Source organism: Sminthopsis crassicaudata, chromosome 4, assembly GCF_048593235.1.
Source record: "Sminthopsis crassicaudata isolate SCR6 chromosome 4, ASM4859323v1, whole genome shotgun sequence".
Taxonomy (NCBI): Eukaryota; Metazoa; Chordata; class Mammalia; order Dasyuromorphia; family Dasyuridae; genus Sminthopsis; species Sminthopsis crassicaudata.
The window spans coordinates 21,438,855-21,453,623 of record NC_133620.1 but is presented as its reverse complement, the minus strand read 5'-3'; the positions used below and the strand labels follow the sequence as shown (position 1 = coordinate 21,453,623).

Below are 14,769 nucleotides of genomic sequence, written 5' to 3'. Positions count from 1 at the left end.
CAGCCATGAACACTGCTGCTTGACAGGGATGTCCATTAATCCCTTAGATAGCAGTTCCTCTGATCACACTCCAAAGAACAGTTGAGTGTCCCCAGGTAACCCTCCAATCATCAGGTCTGGGGTGAGATCCTTTCATCCAGCCCCCTCATTTTATGGAGCGGGGAAATTGAGGGTCAGAGAAATTATGTGGGTTGTCCAAAGTTCTACAGGGAATGTGGAGCCCAGCCAAGATTTGAATGTAAGTCCTTGTATCCCAAATCCAATATCTGCTTCCCCCACTGCAACTTTGAAAGACATTAGAACTCTGATCAAAGGAATGACCAATTCTGATACCAGAGGGCTGATGATAATGTGGAAATTTCTGTATTTGACTTTGCATATTATAAGGGATTTGGTTTTTGGTTTTTTCCATTGTGGATGGGGAGGAGAAAATGGCTGTTAATTGGAAAGATAAGATGCAATTTTTAAAAAGATGGTTAAATGACTGGACCCAAAAAATTGCTATTGTTTAATGTCTATTGAGCAGGAGATCTCTAGTGGAGGAACATCTGTGCTTGGGGTTTTGTGGATTTTTTTTTTTATCAGTCTGATAAATCTGCTCTCAGATTTGCAGATAACTTTAAGCTGGGAGGGATAGCTAACATACCAAATGACAGATAGGACTCAAACTTTTGGCAAGCCAGAATATTGGGCTGAATTTGATAAAATATGGATAAATGTAAAGTCTTACACTTGGATTCAGAAAATCAGAGTCTAATGCACGAGATAGGAAAGATGTATCTAGAAAACAGACCCTTCCCCATCCCCCCCCAAAAGAAACAAACCCAGGGGGATTTCACTGAAGGAAAGCAAAATGTTAATCAAGAGTGATATATGGCAGTAAAGGTGAGGCCCTAAGATCTCCTACTTCTGATTGGTGATTCCTTCAGTCCCTCTTGCTACTTTACCTTGCTTGAATGAACTAAAAGGCAACAGACCCTTTCATACATCCCTGCATCAAATCAGATCAACAATCTGTGGAGAAGGAAGGAATCTGTGGCCAAAGAAGAACTGGAGTTCATTATTGAATACGAAATAAATAATTTTGATTATTTTAAGTTAAAAAGTTTTTGTACAAACAAAACCAATGCAGACACAATTAGAGGGGAAGCAATAAACTGGGGGGGAAATTTTACATTTGAGGTTCTGATAAGGCTTCATTTTTAAGACAGTAGTCATCAAAACCATTTGGTACTGGCTAAGAAACAGAGTAGTCGATCAGTGGAATAGGTTAGGGTTACAGGACAAAATAACCAATAATTATAGCAATCTAGTGTTTGATAAACCCAAAGACCTCAGCTTTTGGGATAAGGACTTACCTTTTGACAAAAACTACTGGAAAAATTGGAAACTAGTATGGAAGAAATTTTGAAAATAAAAAAAAAAAACTTTAATAAAAAAATAATAAAAAGTTATTAAAGTGGAAAAAAAAATACATCCCTTCATCACAGACACACAGTCCCTGTGGGAAATCTGCATCCCTTTCTGCAAATCCTATTCAACACTTCTCTGTCAGGAGGCGGACGGCATGTTTCATCTTCATTCTTTTCAACTCCCAGTTCATCATGGCAGCAGAGATCTAGTCCTCAAAGCTGGTTTCTCTGTGTTATCAATGACAAACTGCTCTCCCAGTTCTGCCCTTGTTGCTTGACATCAGTTCACGGAGGTCTATATCCTTCAGGTTGCCTGGATCACTGTTTCCTGAGGGTCCCAGCCATTCTCCACCTCCCTCACAGGCCTTTTGGCCTTTGGACAAGCATGGAGTCAGTGCACTGGAAGGGACCACAGCAGCCCTTCCTAGTTCTCCCAGTTAGTACTTCATGGCCTCCCCATCTCCCATTCCCTTGTATATTTGGTATATTTACTTGCAATAGAATTCAAACCTCTCAAGATCAAGGAGTTTAAAATACACAGAAGGCACTTAATATATGCTAGATATGCAAAGAAATCAGGAAGACCTGATCTCACCTATAACATTTATTAACTTTGTGATACCGGGGAAGGCACTGAACACTCTGGGTCCTGATTTCTTCCTCTATCAATGGCTTCTAAAGGGCTGTTCTAGCTCTAGGCACAGGACGCTGGAGTTTCTGCTGAGGGATGATACCTCCTTATTCTGCATCCAGGCCAGCCCACATGTGGAGTCCAGCATACACTTTGGGGCAATATGGTCAAGGACGCGATAAACTGCACCAAGACCAAGAGAATGACCAGGAAGAGGCTGGGCTTCAAAACAACGTTCCATGAGATTGGGAATATTTACATGAGAGGAAGAAATTAGGGGGACAAGATAGTAGTCTTAAAGTAGGTATTCATTCTGCATGATCTAAAAAGGGAAAGTTCGAGGTGAAGTCAAAAGAATTCTATTTGGGCTTGGAATCAATCAACCTAAGCTGGAATCCCACCTTGGAAACTGTGTGCCCTCAGGTAAACTACTTAAAAATGTGGGCTTCTGTTCCCTCCATCATAAAATGAGGGGGTTGGACCAGATGGGTTCTGCTCTTCTAGGATACGCCCATCACCTCAAACCTCAATACTAAACTATATAACCATGGACACCCAACACCTTTCTCCCATCCTCAGTCTCCTTCCACTTGCAACTAAGCTTGGTTTGAATTCCATGGAAGAAGATGCTTCTCTCTCCCGTTTCCTTTGCAAGTTTCTTGAGAGCAGGGATTATCTTTTTCTCCTTCTTGTAGCCCCATTGCTTAACACAGTGCCAGGCACAGAGAGGTGCCTAATGTTTATTGAATTGAATTGGTCCTTCCTAGTGCTGTGATCATAAATAATTTTTTTTTTTTCTTGCTGAGGCAATTGGGGTTAAGTGACTTGCCTAGGGTCACACAGCTAGGAAGTGCTAAGTTTCTGAGATCATATTTGAACTCAGGTCCTCCTGACTTAGAGGCTGGTGCTATATCCACTGTGCTACCTAGCTGCCCCTATAAATAATTTCTAAAGTCTAAAACCTCTAATACCAGTTGGCTCCACACAAGGAAGATCTCTCTGTTAACAATTATACTCCGTAACAATTATAGGGGCAGCTAGGTGGTGCAGTGGGTAGAGGACCAGCCCTGAATTCAGGAGGACCCGAGTTCAAATTTGATCTCAGACACTTAACACTTTCTAGCTGTGTGACCCTGGGCAAGTCACTTAACCCCAGCCTCAGAAAAAGGAAAAAACAACAACAACAAAAAAATTATACTTCACAATTTCCTATTCTACGATGGTATCTTGGAATATCTCTTGCATTAAAATTATCAGTGTTTTTTTTTTTTTTTCCTCAAAAAACTTAACCACACAAAATCAATTAGGAAAAATAATCCTATATTCCCACACATATTAATAAAACTATTAAGAGTACATTTTAGTTACCAGCAATATTCACTTTTCCATGATTTTTTTCCTCAATCATGAGGCTGATTTCCACACATATCTTATACATATTTGTAGAAATATAAAAGGGAGCAGGAGAGAGGAAACAGGATTCTTTTTTGTTGCCTTTTCCTTCTCAGTTAAGCTGTCTCAGGGCTGAGCGTGGTCTGCCATATGGGATTGCATGAAGCTCTGGTTGCTCAATAGTTAAAACTTAAAATGGTGCCCTTCATCCAGGTGTCCTATAATGGTGTTTGAAGGACCTCCTCATTTGTAACAATGCACCTTCAAGCTTCTCTTAGTCATCAGTTTGTGCAGTAAACCATAAAGGTCAATGTCCCTTTATAAGAGCACAGGAAATTACTCATTTTCTTTCAAAAACCCTCTACCTGCCTCAGAGATAATAAACCTTCAGATGTCCTTCACTGATCATTTCAAGTGCCCAAGATATAAACAAAGGACAGGAGAAGGGACTCCAAGGGGGGAGGAAAAGGGTCAGCCCTTGAATGGTCAAAAACACACAAAATTTAAAGCAGTCCTGGTCGGGGTCAAGAGATTTGGATTCCAGTCCCAACTCTGACATAACTCATTAGGAGACTGTCCTCTCTGGACCTGAGTTTCTTCATCTCTACATAAGAATATGAATCCTTACACAACCTACATTTCCCAAGGTTATTGTAAGTTCGGTGCTTTGTAAATCTGAAAGCATCATGGCAACACAAACTTCATTCCCACTAAAACGTGGAATGAATCCATCCATAGTGCTATACTGCTAGCCAATTTCCGTCCCTTTGTTAATTCTGCTAAATAAATATTCACTCTGCCTCTCCTTTCAGAGGTCCCTCAGGAACAAGCAAGGAATAATATAGTCTGTACCTGGTGTTTTGCCAACATACCCATGCCATCCATCGATGGCAAGAAACAGAGTCGGCAAGTCCAGGACAATGAAGGTTTGGGAACACGATGTATGTGTTCCTTCTGACTCCTCCAGGGGAATGGAATCATTTTGCAGACAGCCTCTCATTTGCCCCTGAGGTGGGCAGCGAGTTACCATTACCAAGAGAAGAAGATCTGAGATTTCACAATAGTAGTAAGAGCTGATGGCAGAACTGGGTACAAAGTCAGAAACCTTTGGCTCTCTGATCCTGGCTCCAGGATCTTCCTGAGCTATTATTCAGCCCAGCTAAACATTATGTAGGCTAAAAGTGAACATTCTTATATTTAAGGCTCATAATCCATCAACTTGGCCTCATGAATCAAGAGAAAAATGAGCTCAGACTTTTGGTTCAGCCTAATTAGGGCTAAGGTCTCCGGGGGGAGTTTCTCACTTGGGCTCCCATCAAATCGTCTCAATCTTCCAGTTGGTTTAGAGTAAAAGACCAGGTCTTTAAGACTACAAATTGCCTGCCATGAGCAAACTCCTCACAACCCATAAGTTTCTGTTTATTTCAAGTAGAGCAGATCAGTAGACAGTCAGTGGAAAAAGAAATTAAATTTCTTTTTATGTGACTGAGTGATGTTGACTAAATGAATGATGAAATCTTGTGGTTTTTTTTTTTTGCTGAGGCAATTGGGGTTAAGGGACTTGCCGAGGGTCATAGAGAACTCTTGCTCTTTTAACTAACATCCATCTTCTACCAGTTGCACTGCTTCTAGCACTTAAGATCATTGTGAACGGTTGGAAGTGGGACCTACAAGGATCAGAGACCGGATATTTAGACCACCTGTACTTTGCGCAGCAAATCCAGCAGTCCCTGTTTAGGGAGGAACACCACCTCCTCGGTGTTCTGACACCAGACCTCAAAGTGGCAGGGTTGCTCCAAGGCTCTCTTGCCCGCTATCACCACGAAGGGGTAGCCGAGTTTCTTGGCATCTTTCAATCTGTTCCCAATGGTTAAATGTGTCCTGTCATCGAGCACGAGCTCCCCCTGCAGCTGGGGCAAGGCATCAGCAATGTCGTCATAGAGAGTTTCCATCAGCTCTATCGCCATCTCTTCCTTGCTGCCCTTTTTTGGAGGAATGAGGCACACCTGGTAAGGGGCGAGCAGCCCGGGCCAGCGGATGCACTCTTCTGTGGAAAGGGCTTCGATGGCCGCGGCGAGGATCCGAGTCACGCCTAACCCATAGCACCCCATTTCCACCAGCGAGGGCTTTCCTTGAGCATTGACAAACTTGGCGTTGAACACAGAGGAGTATTTAGTTCCCAGGTAAAAGGTGTGCCCCACTTCAACACCTTTGGTCTCTGTCAACTTCCCCTGGCATACCAGGCAGTTTGGCTGCTTGGGGTCCAGCGTCTCAACATTGGCTGTGAAACCGCAATTGGAGCAGGTCGCAAGCGTATCTTCCCCAATGTTCAAGGGGAGGTGAAACTCGTGAGACATCGTCCCCCCGATGCTCCCCACGGCTGCCTGCACCCTGACAAAGTGAAGCCCGAGCCGGTCAAAGAGCCTGCCGTAAGCGTCGCACACCAGGTCGTACGTGTGCTGGGCGGCTTCAGCCGAGCAGTCGAAGGTGTACATGTCCTTCATGTAAAACTCCCGGCCCCGCAGGAGGCCGAAGCGGGGCCGGGGCTCGTCCCGGAACTTGCGCGTGACCTGATAGAGGAGGTGCGGGAGCTGCCGGTAGGACAGGGTCTTCTGAGAGGCCATCAGGCTGGTGACGGCTTCCTCGTGCGTCGGGCCCAAGCAGTATTCCTTGCTATGCCGATCCTGCAGCTGAAAGAGCTCCTTGCCCATGAGCTGCCACCGGCCAGTGGCTCTCCAGAGCTCGGCCGAGCACAGGCTGGGCATGTCGAGCTTCTGCCCGCCGATGGCCTGCATCTCCTGGTCTATCATCCGGATCAGCTTCTCCATGGCTCGGACGGTGAAGGGCAGGAAGTGGTAGCAGCCAGGGCCGGCGGGGTGAATGAGCCCCGTCTGCAGCATCAGCCGGTGGCTCTTACAGCTCAGCTCAGCCACCTTGCCCTCCAGTCCCACCACCTGATCTTCCCTGAGGTTCTGAGGCTGGAAGAGCCGGGACAGGGCCAGCCGTTTCACTCTGCCCGGCGGATGATGGTAAAGCTTGCAAAGGGGAGGCTGGGACGGCGGGCAGCCGGCCCACAGAAGGCCAGCAAAGCTTCTCCATCTTCTCAGAAGCCTTTCCATAGCACCCGGAAGGAACCACTCAGACCTGTAGGAAAGTGAGGTATATCCCATTAAGCACGAGTGCCGCCGGAAAGCTGGGGGAGGACGGTTCTGTGGAATTAGGAAGAAGAGTCCAATCCGGCCTCGGCACTCACCACCTGCGCGAGCTGGGCCAAAGCCACATACCCCTGCTTGCCTCAGTTTCCTCACAAGTAAAAGCACTGGGGAAGGAAATGCAAACTTCTCCATATCCCTGCCAAGAAAACCGTGAAGGGGGGATACAGAGACTGACACGACAGATCCCCCCCCCCCCAGCAGCACAGAATCGGATCATCCCCTTCACGTTCACTGGAGTGCGGGCAGCTCTAAGCCCAACTGGAACATCTAACGCACCGGATTTCTGTCCTTCTAATTCTGACTCAAGCAGGCCCCCCCCTGGGGAATCTCATTTATGTTACACCATTCTAACTTCTTCCCTTTCTCTCATTTACACTTGTTGTTTTGTTCCCAATGAGAATGAGGCACCTAAGAAGGGAAATCAGACCCAAGGGCGGCCCTGGGGTCAGGAACTTGGGCTCCCATCCTGGCTTCAGCGGCCACGTGACCCTCCCCCGTCCCCTAAAATCTCCGGCCTCGGGTAGCTCTCAGAGTGGGGACAGTTCCTCCCGTGGAGGCCCTTCCCCTCACAGACAAAATCATAGGTTCAGGCGCTCAAATGACAGAACCGCCAACAGTTACTAGTGCGGGAGGAGAGGTACAGACGGGGGAAGGGATTCCGGGCGGGAAGGAACCTTCGAGGTTCTCCGGGGCATCCCTCTCTTCACCCATCAGTAGTGAGACCCAGTTCTCTGCTCCAGCTCTTTCCATTGCTCCCAGAAAGGGACAGTCCCTAGTTTCCATTGTTCCACAATCACCGGAAGTCCGGGATCGGCGGGAAGGTGTTAATTTCACTCAGGTCAGTTTCCCCACGTGCAGGCCGGCACGACTTGGGGAAGCTCCCAGGCCTCGTCCCCATGCTCTCGGTCACCCTTCTGGGGTCCTTTATTATATGGGGGTAGGGTCATTCCTAGGATCGCAGCCTCGGACCCCCTCTCCGGACTGGAGGACACGCACTCCCCATGGGGTGGGTCATCTCCGGACCTCAGTTTCCCCACGGTGAAATGGGGCCAGGGAAGCGGCCCGTCACACCTCCCTGCCGGAAGCTCGGCCGCTGAGACTCTGGGGACGAGCCTTCGTTTGGGCCTCGGCTCCACAGGGAGGGAGCTCAAGAACCAGGAGCGCTTCACAGCGCGAGCCTTCAGCGTCTCTAGGAGACTCTCCGGGGAAAACTGAGGCACGGAAGGGGGCGCTCCCAATCCTAACTCCAATCCTCATCCCTCATCCCTCATCCCCCTCTCTCCCAAGTCAAGGTTCGGTCCCGCCACCAAGGTTGGAACCCAACGCTCCGCCCTACGCGCCCAGACTCCCCCCGCTTCACCCACCGAATGCCGCAGACCGCCGTACCAGCCGGAGGACGCATGCGTGGGACGTGGGAGGCGGGGCCTCCGAAGCAGAAAATCTTTGCGCGCCCCGCCTCTCACGCAAAGTCAACCAATCATAAGACAAATCCAGAGATGCCCCGCCCCCTAGCTCTCGGAGGAAAAGACCGGGGAAAAAGTAGCGAAGCCGGCCCTTTCCGGAACCATAGAGGTGGCGGAGGGAGGAGCTGTAGGACAGGATCCACCCCACCTCCCCTGGAAGTTTTTTCTAGGCAGCCGGAGGTCTTTATCTATGCTCCCCATCACTGCCCCGCCCCTTTCAGGACCGCAACTGAGCGGAGGAGGGCGAGCTACAGGACCACGGCGGGTGGCCAGGAAAGCTCTGGGTTCGAGCCCCGCCCCTCACGGAATGGATTTCTTTTTTTCTTTCTATTGTTAGAAAAACAAAACAAAATCTAGCTACAAATCTCAGGTTTATACAAAGCCAAAAATGGTCATTAAAATGCGACACTAAACCCCGGGAAGCAAAGGATCAGGGCCGGAGGGGGGATGGGAGGATGGCCCTGGAAAGGGGCTTCTGGTGGAGAGAAGATCGATGCTCTCACAGATCCGAGAGCTCAAGTGTGGGGGCACCCTCCTCCGGGGCAAATCTCAGCCCGCCCGGCTGCCCGTGCCCCCGGCTCATCTGGGAGCTGCGGGGGGGTTGTTGTCTTCTCCCAGGCCCGCGTCTCACGTGCTTCCGGGCCTCCGGGTCAGCACCGGGCCCGCCGTCTTCTCTCAGCCTGACCCTCGTGCACCCTCGTGCCCCCGGCTGCCCCCTCCCAGGCCCGCCCTCTCCTTCCTCCACCTCCCTCAGCCACCCAGGATCCCGCCCTGAAGCTCTCCGAGAGCCTCCCTGCGCCTTCATCTGGCCGTTCTCCTCCTTCCGCCCCTTCCCAGCTTCCACTGCTTTTACTGCTCGTCGCCTTCCTCTTCTCTCTCCAATTTTAAAACCTCTTATTACATTCTCAGCTATGGATCCATTTCCGTACTGGTTTCCATTAGAAAGACGGGGACCCCCCCCCTTTTTCTCTGTAGCCCCTTTGATAGCGCAATACCCGGGCCATAGAAAACAGCAAGCGCTGATTGACTGTAGTTATTGTCATTTGTCCCGTGTCCTCGAAGAGGCCGGTGACACTGGGGGCGGATGACGGGACACGCGAGGGAACCGGATTTGAAAGAGGGAGGGTTGTACAAGATCACGTGTTCTACGTTCTCCTCTGGAATCTTCTGGGCCCAGCGGCCAGGCAGAGGTCAGGATGGCTGGAGATAAGCCTGAAGGCAGGGGGAAATTTTAAACTAAGTTCAAGTTAAAGCTAGGTAAGGAATGAGGGTAAGAACTTAGTCCAAAAAAGTGTAATTAATCTGGGACGGAAAGATCCGTGGATTTCTGTTCAAACCAGAAACCAGCGCTATTTACAGTCACTCAGAGCCCATCGGGACCAAATCAAAGACAACTGACTTATTAATGAAATGATAAATCCTGCACAGGAGATCGGGCCATCAGTGCCCTGAGAACCTTCTTCATTTCCCTTATTATTGTACAAATACCAAAACAGCCTTGGTTGTCTAAACTCTTGATACTTGACCAGCCCACTTTGAACTCTGATATTATTATAGTTATTCTTCTTTTGTAATGTATTAACAGCCAAATAAGATTCTTTCGGTGACCCTAGATTTTAATTCTTCAATAAATGCTCATCAGCTTGATCTGACCTGAGTTAGAGGCAGAAGCAGGTAAGAACCCAGGCCTCCTTGCCCCGAGCCCAAAGCTGTCCCAATAATATTGCTGAATGGGAGACTCTTGGGAGTTGGGACCGGGTCATTCATCGTCATCATCATCATCATCATCATCATCATCATCATCATCATCATGCCACAGCGAGGACAGAATGTCAGGTCTGGGAGTCTTTAAAGCAGGGAGGGACCTTAGAGAAACTTTAAAGACGGCAGAGACCTTACAGTTACCCTAGATCAACCCCTTCATGTTGTAAATGAAGAAAGCAGAGAAGGAAATTACTTACCCAACATCACACAGCAATAACCAAAATGGTATGGAATGACAAAACATACAAAACCATAGTGTAAAAGCTGGTGAAGATCTTAGAGATCATCCAATCCCGTGCTTTTATTTCATAGATAGGCGTGAGAAGGTCAGGGATTTGGCCAAGGTCACACAACGACCATGGGTGGGGCAGGGACCAGAGCCTGTGCTTCGACTCTCAGGGTTCATCCTCTGTTCCATGCTGTCTCAAGGATAGGAAATCTGGCCTAAATCTTACTCCAGAAATCACTGGAAAACTGAAAGAACCTTCTTGCAAACACCTAATAAAAGGCAGCATGTTATTCTCTGCTGCCTCCCAAGGGGGTCATGAGGATTAATTAGTTACCACAGCTAAAGTGCTTTAGAGATGTTAGGATGTATAAACACTCCTCATCCTTAGCTCTCTCCATCCCTGAACAGCCCATAGCCTGTGGAGCTGTTACCTGTGCTAAAACTAGCATCGTGGGGCACTTAAGAACCGATGCCATGTGTTTCTGGGGATGGGAGGAGGGCAGGTCATGTTGGGGAGAAGAAAGCCAAGGTATCTTTGGCTAGTCTCATTCCTGAGTTCCTTGAAGACAACATCCTTCACCATTTATAATTCTGTTTCTAAGTCGTCGTCCTGTGCTCCCTTTCTAGCCTGTCTCCCCATGTTCTCTTTGATTCAGGGCCAGTGACCTCCTGGCTGTTCCATGCCATCCCTTGGCTCTGGACATTTTCACTGACTACCCCCCCCATGCCTCCAATGCTCTCCATCCTCTGTTCGGATTAATGACCCCCTAGACTCCTTTAAGTCTTAGCTAAAGTTCTGCCATATACAGAGGCTTTTCCTGGGCCTCCTTAATCTGAGTCCCGCCTTCTGGGATTATGTCCAATTAGCCCAATTAGATATAAAAACATCTATATCTTCATATATATTGTTTATACCTTGTTATTTTCAGGTTGTCTCCCAACATTAGATTATGACAAGAGGGACTATCTTGTGCCTTTCATGGTCCTCTAGCACTTAGCACAGTGCCTGGCACACAGCAGGTACTTAATAAATGCTTGTGGACTTGACAAAGTGCTTTTTTCTTGTGACTGTTTTCACGGAGGGAGGGCAAAGATTATTTTAATTTCACAGAGGAGAAAATTAAGGCTCATAGAGAGAAAAAAATTTGTGTTAGGTCATCCATAATCACCTTTCAGTACTTCAACGGCTTTGTGAGATTGTTGCTCCCTCCAAGGCCCAGAGGCAGTCCAGCACATTCTCAGCTGGGTAATTCTTGTCAATGTTTTTCCATTAGTCCTCCACAGATCATCTACCCAAGGCATGAGAAGCCTTCTTCTGGGTCTTTTTGTAGCTCATGCATGGATGCCATTGCCACCCTTGGGCGGTCCATCTGTTATTTTTCATTCTCACTATAAGACTGGCCTGCTTCCTTTCCTAGCTGCAGATGCCTTCGGTGGGAAATCTGATGCCGATTCCTGCATGTGAATCATGTTTGGTAACAGGCCACAACTTCCTAATGCTTGCCATGCATCTCTCCATCGTTCTGGGACTTGTCTGCCATGTTGAATCTTTTAAGTCTGTAGGGTTTCCTGACTTGTGGCCTTATTAGCGGCCAGGAGAATTTTAGGGGAAATTATCTTAGAAAGCAGCTTGGGGTAAGCTTACATTGTTGTTCAATCAGATTCTTAGTGACCCCATTTGGGGTTTTCCCAGCAAAGACAGTGGAATGGTTTGCCATTTCCTTCTCCAGTGCATTTAATACAGATGAGGAAACTGAGGCAAACAGCTAAGTGACTTGAGCAGGGCCACACAGCTAGGAAGTGTCTGAGGCCAGATTTGATTTCAGGTCCTGCCTCCAGGGCCAATGCTCTATCCATTACACCACTTAGCTGCCCAAAAGTGCTACAAAGTTTCCCAAATGTAGTCCCACCCACTCTTTTCCTCCAACTCAACTCTGGACTCAGTTTACATCTACTTGTAGGATCTGAAAATGCAAATACTGATGGACTAGCACAGTGAGTCTCCTGACTGTATGTTTTAGTCTGGACATCCACTTGATTTTTCTGGTGTGTATTATTAGGCCCATGTGTAAAGTGACTGTGTATCTCACTGAGGATATATTATATTATTCTGAGGCTCCCTTAGGGGAGTATTTGGAAAGATTTACCATTGATGGGGAAATATCCCTTTCCCATTTGGATTCTGTATATTTCATCAAGACCGAACAATAATGACTCTTTGTCAGTCACAAATGGAGATGTTTTCTCTGGACCTTGAAACCCTGGGTTCAGCACTATCATCCCCACCACTCCAACTGCTATGCCTTTATTCTCGTCAATCTGGCCAAGAAACCATCCAAAGACAAGAGTATGTTGGTTCTGAAAGTAAGGCTCCTGAGTAAGAGATCCTTAACATTTTTATGTGTCATGGACCACTCTGGTGACCTATGGAATCCTTCCAAACCATGTTTTGCAGCTTTGAAGTATCACCACACAATGATCAGATTGGCTAATGTGACAGAAAAGGAAAATGATAAATGTTGGAAAGGATATGAAAAAACCGTTCCGGAAGTTATGAACTGAATTGACCTCTCTGGAGAGCGATTTGGAACAATGCCCCAAAGTGCATATACTTTGACCCAGCATTACGACTAGGTCTGTACCCCAAAAAAATAATTTTTTAAAAAGGGAAAAGAACCCACATGTAATAAAATATTTATAGAAACTTTTTTTGTGGTGACAAAGAATTGGAAATTGAGGGGATGCCCATCAACTGGGGGGGGGGAATGGCTGAACAAGTTGTGCTATGTGAATATAATGGAATACTATTGAACCATAATTAAATGATGAGCTGGATGATCCCAGAAAAACCTGGAAGACTTACAGGAACTGATGCTGAATGAAGAGAGCAGAACCAGGAGAATCTTGTGTATGGTAATAGCAACATTGTGCCATGATCGACTGGGATAGATTTTGCTCTTCTCAGCAATACAGTGACACTAAATAATTCCAAAAGATTCCTGATGGAAAATGCCATCCACAACCAGAGAAAGAACTATGGAATTTGAATGCAAATCAAAGCATACTATTTTCACTTTTTTTCTTTCTTTCTTATGGTTTTTCCCTTTTCTGAGTCTTGTCTGTCACAACATGACTAATGTGGAAATATGTATTCATGATATCCATGTATAAATTATATCAGATTGCTTGCCATTTTAGGTGTGTGGGGGGGAATAGGAGGGGAAAATTGAAATTCAAAATCTTATAAAAAATCAATGTTGAAAACTATCCTTACATATAATTAGAAAAATAAAATATTGTTGTTGTCAAAATAAAAAATTACAATTTTTTAAAAATAGAGAGAAAGAAAAAGTGTTAAATGAAAAAAAAATCAAAGCCATGTTTTGTAGCCTACATTCCTAATGGAAGGAAATGACAATTTTTAGTTAGAATTTAGTGAAAATAAAGATTCAGTTTTTAAATATCCATTTTCCTGGACCCATTGAAATCTCTCCATAGAAATTTGAGATTTCATGAATGGAAAATAGCAATTCCGCCTATGTCTCTTTTCCCAATATATCTGAAATTCACCCCTTCTTTCCCTAACTCTAATCTTCCCATATTGATTCATTCACCCCTTCTTTCCCTAATTTTAATCTTCCCATATTGATTTCCTGTTCATCTTTCAGTTTTTTTCTTCTCCATAAAGTTTCCTCTGATTTCCACATTTGGAAGTGATCTCATACTTTACTTATATCTTTAGATTTTATTACATATAGATCAGAGAATCAGATTTCAAGCTTAAGGATCATTGAATTCAATCCCTGCATTTTACAAATGAGTACACTGAGGCCCAGAAAAGTAATTTGCTCTAAGCCACACAGCTGGTAAGTAGTAAAGTTGAAATTTGAACCCAGTTCCACTGCCTCTAAATACCCTTTCCACTGTATCAAGATGGCTAATGTCTTGTATACATATATTGTATTTAATTTATACTTTAACATATGTAACATGTATTGGTCAGCCTGCTATCTGGGGGAGGGGGAGGGGGAAAGGAGGGGCAAAATTGAAACAAAAGGCTTGGCAATTGTCAGTGCTGTAAAATTACCTATGCATATATCTTGTAAATAAAAAGCTATAATAATAATAATAATAATAATAATAATAATAATAATAATAAAGATGGCTAATGTCTTCTTGGATTGTATTAGAATGGGCTGGCTATGTGGGAAGAAGAGGCAAATTCAAAGGCCCTCAGAGGCCCATCCCACCTGTTTGAGACTTTGAGGGGGCAGATCTCAGAAGAGGGAGGGATGTAAGAGAGAGATAAATTCAAGGTGTCATTAATCATCATTACACTAATTACTCTATTATTAGGGGTTTCATAAGCAACTCCTAGGAGGCTTCTGGGTGCCTAACGAGGCATGACAGCAGGTTCCCTAGAGGTTTGGGGTGGGTAGGGAAGCTGGGAAGTTTTCTCAGCTGTAATGAAAAAATACCTCATCCCACCCTACTCTGATCCCACCCCAGCCAGCTTCCTTTAATGATTGGAGGACCCAAAATCTTTGACACATCGGGGGCAGCCAGATATCTGATGCTCTCGGCCCAGCTCTGACAGTTTGTGCAATAAGCAGAGGAAGAAACCACATCTTTATAAAACCTTTGAAATTTAACAAGGACTTTC

General features: G+C 45.9%; 1 protein-coding gene across 1 annotated transcript; it reads right to left on the bottom strand.

Moving 5' to 3' along the window:
• Window positions 1–1,405: 1,405 nt before the first annotated feature.
• On the bottom strand, window positions 1,406–8,055 carry PARS2 (prolyl-tRNA synthetase 2, mitochondrial). Its single transcript, XM_074265850.1, has 3 exons — window positions 8,015–8,055; window positions 3,287–6,579; window positions 1,406–2,872 (listed from the first exon to the last, which is right to left on the bottom strand). The coding sequence occupies exons 1-2, from the start codon at window positions 8,050–8,052 to the stop codon at window positions 5,127–5,129; spliced, it is 1,491 nt and encodes a 496-aa protein (XP_074121951.1). The 5' UTR covers window positions 8,053–8,055; the 3' UTR covers window positions 1,406–2,872; window positions 3,287–5,126.
• Window positions 8,056–14,769: the final 6,714 nt, after the last annotated feature.

Coding starts and splice junctions, on each gene's coding strand:
- PARS2 (XM_074265850.1), bottom strand. CDS start 8,052: ATGCGTCCTCCGGCTGGTACGGCGGTCTGCGGCATTCG. Junction 6,580..8,014: donor ACGGCGGTCTGCGGCATTCG/GTGGGTGAAGCG, acceptor ACTTTCCTACAG/GTCTGAGTGGTTCCTTCCGG.